General features: G+C 42.9%; 2 protein-coding genes across 2 annotated transcripts in view; both read left to right on the forward strand.

Moving 5' to 3' along the window:
- The first annotated feature begins 1,993 nt into the window (after nucleotides 1-1,993).
- On the forward strand, nucleotides 1,994-5,794 carry LOC143041774 (uncharacterized). Its single transcript, XM_076213825.1, has 2 exons — nucleotides 1,994-2,451; nucleotides 5,635-5,794. The coding sequence occupies exons 1-2, from the start codon at nucleotides 1,994-1,996 to the stop codon at nucleotides 5,792-5,794; spliced, it is 618 nt and encodes a 205-aa protein (XP_076069940.1).
- The window catches only part of LOC143020981 (uncharacterized), a 16,910-nt gene continuing 12,565 nt past the window's right edge, over nucleotides 5,656-10,000 (forward strand). Inside the window, exon 1 of the mRNA XM_076178044.1 lies at nucleotides 5,656-6,506. Within this exon, the coding sequence (XP_076034159.1) occupies nucleotides 5,934-6,506 (573 nt within the window). The 5' untranslated portion in view covers nucleotides 5,656-5,933. The remainder of the gene's footprint in view (nucleotides 6,507-10,000) is intronic.

The raw sequence follows: 10,000 nt of genomic DNA on the forward strand, positions 1-10,000 counted from the left end.
TCCTGATTGGCCCGCTGAGACAGCCAATCACGAAGCGCTATATTCGCTGAAGATTTGGCCCAGGTGAAGCTCCCAGCCTTATTGTTGATATTCGGACGAGTGGTGATGTACGCAGCTTCTATAGATTTTCTGATCTTCTTATCCATACCTTCGTGTAGAATCTCGGCTCGGTTCCATTGTGGGAGGTGCCCAGACTCGTCAACATGCACCACCATTGCGTTGGTGAGTCTATGGTGACGGAGGTCGGCCTTATGCTCCCTGATTCTAGTGTTAAGGCCCCTCTTAGTCTCTCCGTAGTATGCTTTATCGCATGATGTGCATGGGATCTTATATACGACGCTGTCTTCTCTCCCCCTCATCTTAGTCCCGCTTTTTAACATGTCACCAATCTTCGTTCCCGATGTTACGGCTGCTTTAACTTCCGTGCCCCTGAGCATTCTAATAATGTCTCCTACTTTCTCAGAGTTAGGAAGCGCCATGTATGATGTTTTTGTGGTGGCGTTGCCTTCTCTTAACCTGCTTGTGTGGATTATTTCTTCCGCTCTTCGTCTTAAGCTCAGGATTAAGCCCTTGGGGTAGCCAAGCTTCAAGAAGGCCGCGATGATGTATTCGATTTCCTCCTCCAGGAACTCCTCGCTGCATATCCTGTAGGCACGCAGGAAGAAGCCCATGACTACCCCCTTTTTCGTCCTCTCATTGTGTGCCGACAGGTAGTGTATGAAGTCGTCACGGTTCGTAGGCTTTCTGTAAACCCTGAACAGGAGGCCCTCAGTTGTCTTTATTAATAGGGTATCCAGAAACGGAAGCTTTCCCTCTTCTTCCTCTTCAATAGTGAATTGGATCTGCGGATTCACTCTATTTAATTGACTCCTGACGTCATCCAGGTCTGTCCTGTTCGGAGCGATTATAAGAACATCGTCCACGTACCTGAGCCATATTGCCCTCCTTCCTATGATATGAGAGTAGTGGTCCTTCTCTTGGACCTCCATGAAGAGGCAAGCAGCCACGGCACTCAGAGGTGACCCCATTGCAAGGCCACTGTGTTGAAGAAACTCCTCTCCCTCGAAGGTGAATGAACCAAAGTTTACGCACATGGATACCAGCTTCATGAAGTCTCCCCTGGGCAGCGGCAACTCCTCCTCGTCCATGTTGATGACCACTCTCCACACTGCCTCCAGAGCGCCATCTGTGGGAACTTGTGTGAATAAGGATTTCACATCATAGCTGGCCATTTTCTTGTACCTCATGCTTGTCCCCTTTAATCTGCGTAGCAGGTCCTCTGAATTTCTTAAATGAGATCCACTTATGGATCCCATGGCTTTAGATAGGGGCTTGGCCAAAACCTTCGCTAGTCGGTGGGGGGCACTGCCAATCCCTGATGTGATAGGTCTCATGGGGACCCCTGGTTTGTGGGTCTTGGGAAGACCCTCATTGTTGGCGGGCGAGGGTCCTCCTCGATTAGGTGTTTTAGTCTGCGTCCCATCTCCGAGCCTCCCAAAATCTTTCTCACCTTACCGTTAAAAACCATAGCTTCCTCCTTGGCGTGACCTGGACGTTTCTTCGTGTACGTGTCTTCATCTTCCAACAATTGCTCCATCTTCCTCACGTAATCTGCTTTGTCCATGATCACGACGCCGCCCCCTTTGTCTGCTTGTGAGATGAAAATGCTGTTGTCCTTACCGAGTTCCTTCAGCGCTGAGATGTATCTGCGCGGAAGGGATCTCGGAGTACTGGCAGAGAGGGCTATGCAGCATGCCGTGACCCCTTGCTTGAATCCCTTCTTGGCTTTACGGACTACACCTTAAAAAACAGTATTTGGTCGGACACCGAGGCCGAGAAGGGATTCAAGCAAGGGGTCACGGCATGCTGCATAGCCCTCTCTGCCAGTACTCCGAGATCCCTTCCGCGCAGATACATCTCAGCGCTGAAGGAACTCGGTAATGACAACAGCATTTTCATCTCACAAGCAGACAAAGGGGGCGGCGTCGTGATCATGGACAAAGCAGATTACGTGAGGAAGATGGAGCAATTGTTGGAAGATGAAGACACGTACACGAAGAAACGTCCAGGTCACGCCAAGGAGGAAGCTATGGTTTTTAACGGTAAGGTGAGAAAGATTTTGGGAGGCTCGGAGATGGGACGCAGACTAAAACACCTAATCGAGGAGGACCCTCGCCCGCCAACAATGAGGGGTCTTCCCAAGACCCACAAACCAGGGGTCCCCATGAGACCTATCACATCAGGGATTGGCAGTGCCCCCCACCGACTAGCGAAGGTTTTGGCCAAGCCCCTATCTAAAGCCATGGGATCCATAAGTGGATCTCATTTAAGAAATTCAGAGGACCTGCTACGCAGATTAAAGGGGACAAGCATGAGGTACAAGAAAATGGCCAGCTATGATGTGAAATCCTTATTCACACAAGTTCCCACAGATGGCGCTCTGGAGGCAGTGTGGAGAGTGGTCATCAACATGGACGAGGAGGAGTTGCCGCTGCCCAGGGGAGACTTCATGAAGCTGGTATCCATGTGCGTAAACTTTGGTTCATTCACCTTCGAGGGAGAGGAGTTTCTTCAACACAGTGGCCTTGCAATGGGGTCACCTCTGAGTGCCGTGGCTGCTTGCCTCTTCATGGAGGTCCAAGAGAAGGACCACTACTCTCATATCATAGGAAGGAGGGCAATATGGCTCAGGTACGTGGACGATGTTCTTATAATCGCTCCGAACAGGACAGACCTGGATGACGTCAGGAGTCAATTAAATAGAGTGAATCCGCAGATCCAATTCACTATTGAAGAGGAAGAAGAGGGAAAGCTTCCGTTTCTGGATACCCTATTAATAAAGACAACTGAGGGCCTCCTGTTCAGGGTTTACAGAAAGCCTACGAACCGTGACGACTTCATACACTACCTGTCGGCACACAATGAGAGGACGAAAAAGGGGGTAGTCATGGGCTTCTTCCTGCGTGCCTACAGGATATGCAGCGAGGAGTTCCTGGAGGAGGAAATCGAATACATCATCGCGGCCTTCTTGAAGCTTGGCTACTCCAAGGGCTTAATCCTGAGCTTAAGACGAAGAGCGGAAGAAATAATCCACACAAGCAGGTTAAGAGAAGGCAACGCCACCACAAAAACATCATACATGGCGCTTCCTAACTCTGAGAAAGTAGGAGACATTATTAGAATGCTCAGGGGCACGGAAGTTAAAGCAGCCGTAACATCGGGAACGAAGATTGGTGACATGTTAAAAAGCGGGACTAAGATGAGGGGGAGAGAAGACAGCGTCGTATATAAGATCCCATGCACATCATGCGATAAAGCATACTACGGAGAGACTAAGAGGGGCCTTAACACTAGAATCAGGGAGCATAAGGCCGACCTCCGTCACCATAGACTCACCAACGCAATGGTGGTGCATGTTGACGAGTCTGGGCACCTCCCACAATGGAACCGAGCCGAGATTCTACACGAAGGTATGGATAAGAAGATCAGAAAATCTATAGAAGCTGCGTACATCACCACTCGTCCGAATATCAACAATAAGGCTGGGAGCTTCACCTGGGCCAAATCTTCAGCGAATATAGCGCTTCGTGATTGGCTGTCTCAGCGGGCCAATCAGGACGCAGCGCTATACGCTCGTACACCCCCTTGAGCCATAAGGCGGGTTTATAATCTCTGTATGTTTCTAGTATGCTCATTCCTTTGAGAAAGTCGTTAGACGAAACGTCAGGAATAAAGCTTCACCTCCAGTCCATGTTTCCTTTACCGTGTCTATACAAAAGAAACAATATAGATTTAATATATCTAGACTTTGCAATAGCTTTTGATACCGTCCCACACGAAAGACTACTTAGCTTTGCATGGAATTAATTAATTAGCTTTGCATGGAATAAGTGGTAGCCTATTAGGTTGGACTAGTAATTGGTTGAATGGTCGAAAACAGAGAGTTGTTTTAAATGGAAAAACTTCTGGATGGAAAAATGTTACAAGTGGAGTTCCTCAGGGTTCCGTTCTTGGGCCACTTCTATTCATAGTATATATAAATTATATAGACCATGGACTAAAATATACTGTTTCCAAATTTGCTGATGATACAAAACTGTGCGGAGTGGCAAATGATCACTCAAACCAATTAGATATTCAAGAAAATTTAGATCAATTACAGCAATGGTCTGAAAAGTGGCTAATGAAATTTAACACAAGTAAATGCAAGGTAATGCACATAGGTAAAAATAACAGTAAGTATGATTACAAGTTATTTGGAAATTCGTTAACAAAAGTGGATAGTGAAAAAGATCTCGGCGTAATTATCAGTAACGACCTCAAATCATCCAAGCAGTGTATTTCAGCCTCTGAGAAAGCAAATAAGATTCTAGGACTGATTGCGCGTTCTTTTGATTTCAAAAGTCCATCACTCATTAACAAGCTATATAAATCGTTAGTTCGTCCACATTTGGAATATGCTGTTTCCGTATGGTCACCGAATCTCATTAAAGACATTGACAGACTGGAAAAAGTACAACGGCGAGCCACAAAACTGATTCCAAATATCAAAAATAAATCATACGAAAATCGACTAAAACATATGAATCTGTTTTCCCTAAAAAAGCGTAGACTCAGAGGTGACTTGATACAGGTCTTTAAAATTCTAAAGGAAATTGACAACATCAAAAGTGACCAAATTTTTACATTGAATGAGAATCAGACAAGAAACAATGGTCTCAAACTGTCCGGAAATAGATTCAGTTTGGAAGTAGGTAGAAACAACTTTGCCAACCGTGTAGTTAATGAATGGAATAAACTTCCTGCACAGGTAGTGCAATGTAGTTCAGTTCGAAGCTTTAAGAATCGTTTAGATAAATGCCTAAGGAAGATGCTGTAATGATTATAATTTATCTTATATTGTTTGTTTTTGTTTTGTTGCCATTCGTCTGTCTGTTTTTCATTCATTGTTAGTTATATGTCAATTTATTGTTATTTACTATTTACCTGTTTGTTTAATATTTAACTATGCATTTATTTATATATTTTACTTGTTATTTACCTTACTATAGTTTTTATTATTTTATTATTAATATGATTTTTTTTTTCGCATCCGACCTAGATATGGATCAAAAGGTCTCCTGTCGGCATGCTCCGCCTTTGTAATCCTTTGTAATCCTTTGTATATATACATACGTACATACGTACATACGTACATACATAAATATATACATGTATACATACATGCATACATACATACATACATACATAAATTCATACGTACATACCTAGATATATACATGCCTACATACATATATACATGCATGCATACATATATACGTGCATATATACATATATACATGCAAACATACGTACATATATACATACGTACATATACACATACATGTATACATGCATACATACATAAATACATATATATATACATGCACACACATACACATTCACATGCACATGCATATACACAGACACATATACATAAACACAGATGCACGCACACACATGCACACACACATACACATACACATTCACATGCGCATATACATACACATGCACGTACACATACATAATGTTATTTACTCGGCCTAGCCTTGTATCTCGTATCTCCTTAGTGCGTTAGTACTTCCGTTTAACCAGTGAGCATCATACTCAACTCGTTGTCACTCTCGATTCGGCACCCACGTCGCCTGTGGTGCCGGTCATTGTCAGTCAGTGCCACTCAGTGCCAGCTAGTGTCTCCGTCACCCAGTTGGACCATGTTTCTTTAGAGAAACTCTTGACTTTCTTTAACGTGTGATGTTAAGATGTTGGGAGGCTTCTGAGGTCGATAGAAAGACTTTGATATGAAGTGACTCATTTGGTGTTACGTGTGACGACCTGTTACGTGTTTTACTCGATTTAGTGACGTCAATTGGACTTAAAGAAAGATAAAAAGAATGGCCAGATATTCCCGGCTCTCGGTTAGATTCATGAAGCAATCTGTTCTTTTGTTTTTGATGTGTCTTCACTTCGGACAAGCGCTGTCCGGGACGAGCACCTTCTTCGCCTTCTCCTCACGCAAGTTCGAGACCCCTGTAGGCCCCTACTCGGTAGCTGACCCTCCCGATCCTTGGGCCAGGTTGAGATCTGTCCTCTCGGAGGAAATGTCCAAGCTTCCCTCAATGATGGACCATGAATTTGACATGCAAATCTACAACGTGAGTCGTGACATTGGGGTCGAGTTCCGTAGCTTGCGTGAGTCCATCAGTCAACGTATGGAGACCACTCTCCCTGCCCATCGTCCATCCATTGCTGAAGACACCAGAGATCTCCCAGAAACTCTGGCTATCCAGAAGGCATCCAGGGAAGGCCATTGGTTTTTGGAAACCTCCTCTCCTACGTCCCTGATTGGCCTTGGGACAACTACTGTCCCTGAACTGATCACTGAAGCTCAGGTCAGCGCGGGTCATCTCGAAGGTTCGCTGCGCCAAATGCACAACATTGCCGATGAAATCAAGGAAAAAGTTACTGTAAGTTTGTTTATGCATATGTGTGTGTGTGTGTGTGTGTGTGTGTGTGTGTGTGTGTGTGTGTGTGTGTGTGTGTGTGTGTGTGTGTGTGTGTGTGTGTGTGTGTGTGTGTGTGTGTGTGTGTGTGTGTGTGTGTGTGTGTGTGTGTGTGTGTGTGTGTGTGTGTGTGTGTGTGTGTGTATGTGTGTGTGTGTGTGTGTGTGTGTGTGTGTGTGTGTGTGTGTGTGTGTGTGTGTGTGTGTGTGTGTGTGTATGTGTGTGTGTGTGTATGTGTGTGTGTGTGTGTGTGTGTGTGTATGTGTGTGTGTGTGTATGTGTGTGTGTGTGTGTGTATGTGTGTGTGTGTGTGTGTGTGTGTGTGTGTGTGTGTGTGTGTGTGTGTGTGTGTGTGTGTGTGTGTGTGTGTGTGTGTGTGTGTGTGTGTGTGTGTGTGTGTGTGTGTGTGTGTGTGTGTGTGTGTGTGTGTGTGTGCGTGCGCGCGTGTGTGCGTGATTCACCATGGTCTTGGATCACGTGTTGGACTCGTGATCGACATTATTTCCCTCCCGGAAGAAACCTCAGAGCTCATACATGACCGATCTATGGGTAATGCTGTGACCTTACACGCACACACACCAACTCCCCGCCCACGAGAGTTAGAGTAACGACTCACAGCGCAGCGATACTGAAATCATTTCATCCCAGGGCAGGATTCGAACCCAGACCGCCGTAGTGGCGGCCGGAAACTCTACCACTGTGCCATCGAGTCGTGTGTGTGTGTGTGTGTGTGTGTGTGTGTGTGTGTGTGTGTGTGTGTGTGTGTGTGTGTGTGTGTGTGTGTGTGTGTGTGTGTGTGTGTGTGTGTGTGTGTGTGTGTGTGTGTGTGTGTGTGTGTGTGTGTGTGTGTGTGTGTTTGTTGGGGGGAGAGGGCATAGTGGAAATAGAAGCTTATATCTCTTCCATCCATATTCATCCGTCAGTCTCCATTTCTGATAGATTCTCTTTTGAACATTTTCATACTAAATCACTTCATCAAGTTACTGGGCTTTATGCTCCGTACTATCATAAAGCCTTTCTTCACTTTTCTTGTGACATGTCGTGACTATGCACGTATAATGCTGTGCCTTACAAATACTGTTATGGCCAATATCGGTAGACTTTATTCAGCAAAGGGAGCTTCACAATTGCGAGAGAATTAAGAAATCCCATAAGATATTCTCGCCACTTTGGCGAACTCCCTGGGTTCTATTTTGGTTTACGCGAAGCGGTTTCTTCAGATCAAGATATGTCATCGCAAGAGTGGGGATATTTTCTTATACCAGCAAGCTTGAGAGGACTTCGTTATGCACCAACTATCAGAAACCTGCAATGAAAAACACCTAAATATGACATACACGCGTTTGTATGTACTTAAGAGCCCTGTACCCTCTTCTAAGCGGATGGACGAGTTAAGGCACACACTCAAAATTAATCAAAATATTTTGTCATTCCATGAGGACGAAGGGTCACCCTGACTCCCGACACGCTGCTAGGGTCGTCAGCAGTACAGTGAGGCACGGCTCAGAGCTTAACAGACGAAGCTGGTTTTCTCCACCGCATGATGATATGACGGGGCCCCTCGTTATCAAGTTAATTGTGAAACCGTGGACAACATCCCTTTCGGTTGCATCATCCACTCATCCTTTCACAACCTTCTTCCGTTCATCCATCTCTTCTGCATCCTCTACTTTCTGGTCTCTAGACAGACCACTCGCATCCAAGGTTCCCTTTACCTCATCCACCTTATTCTCGGTCTTCCTCTTTAGGTCACTCCATCCACTTCTGCTTTCACACGTTCGTTTTTGGTAGCTGCTGCTGCTGCTTCTTCTTCTTCTTCTTCTTCTTCTTCTTCTTCTTCTTCTTCTTCTTCTTCTTCTTCTTCTTCTTCTTCTTCTTCTTCTTCTTCTTCTCTTTTTTTCTTTTTTATTTTCTCCTTCTTCTTGTTTTTCCTCTTCCTCTTTCTCTTCCTCTTCCTCGTCTGCTTCTTCTTCCTCCTCTGCGTCTTTTTCTTCTTATTTGCTTCTTCTTATCTTCCTCCCAAAACCATCTGAGGACCCTCTCACTTACACCGATCGAAAGCTCTCTTCCCAAACTCTTCCTCTGCGTCACTTCCACAGATTTCACTCGAATTATTTTTTAAACGTATAATATTTCTCAAACACCTTATAAAAAAAAAAAACATTCTGGCTATTCCTCTCTTTCCTTCCAGATACGTTTTCCTCTGCGATTATAAGGTTACCACAGCTAATGGCGGGAGACTCGCATCATATTTGCGAAAACGCATTGATACATTTGGTTAAAATGATCGAACTCATACGAAGCAAAACAGCCCAATTCAGAGACAAAGAATTGCCATTATGGACAATCGTTCAACGATCATCGTTGAACGATAATCGTACAGAGTAAAACGTATATTTATACGCCAAGTATGATGAATACAGAACCGTGGATATGCTCACTACTTCATACAACATATTTCTTATAACATTTCTTACTCCTCTCAGACATTTACTTAATTTCTTTTCTCGATAATTCACCTCTATATCAGCTCCTTTACCCACCACATATGACATACATACATACATACATACATACATACATACATACATACATACATACATACATACATACATACATACATACATGTATACATATATGCATGAATATATATGGGACAAATCACTATTAGCAGCGATGTAATTCAAATAAACAAACCCGGCCGTCGCGAGCGTCGATCCCAGGTCCCACTGGGTGAAAATCCCGCTATGATGTACGCGTGTTTGTGATCACTGTGGACCTGTGATCGCAACTCGCGACGGCCGGTTTTTTTATATGAATACGTGTGTATACATACATGCATATACACATACATATTCACCTACATAGCTCTCCGTTCCCTCAAGCCTGTCACTCTTTACACTCACATTCACCCTGTAACTCTCATCATTCCTTGTACAACTCGTCTCTTTGCTTTGTCCACTTGCAATCGATTATTGGTATTATAATTATCATTACTATTATTATTATTATCATCATCATCATCATCATCATCATCATCATCATCATCATCATCATCATCATCATCATCATCATCATCATCATCATCATCATCATCATCATCATCATCATCATCACTATTATTATTATCATCATTATCATTATTATTATTATTATTACTATTATCATTATTATTATTATTATTATTATTATTATTATTATTATTATTATTATTATTATTATTATTATTATTATTATTATCATTATTATTATTATTATTATTATTATTATTATTATTATTATTATTATTATTATTATTATTATTATTATTATTATTATTATTATTATTATTATTATTATTATTATTATTATTATTATTATTATTATTATTATTATTATTATTATTATTATTATTATTAACCCATCATTATCATTCATAATAGTAATGATAATAATAATAATAATATTAATGTTGTGGG

The sequence above is a fragment of the Oratosquilla oratoria genome, chromosome 3, assembly GCF_046742065.1.
Source record: "Oratosquilla oratoria isolate Oo_2021 chromosome 3, ASM4674206v1, whole genome shotgun sequence".
NCBI lineage: Eukaryota > Metazoa > Arthropoda > Malacostraca > Stomatopoda > Squillidae > Oratosquilla > Oratosquilla oratoria.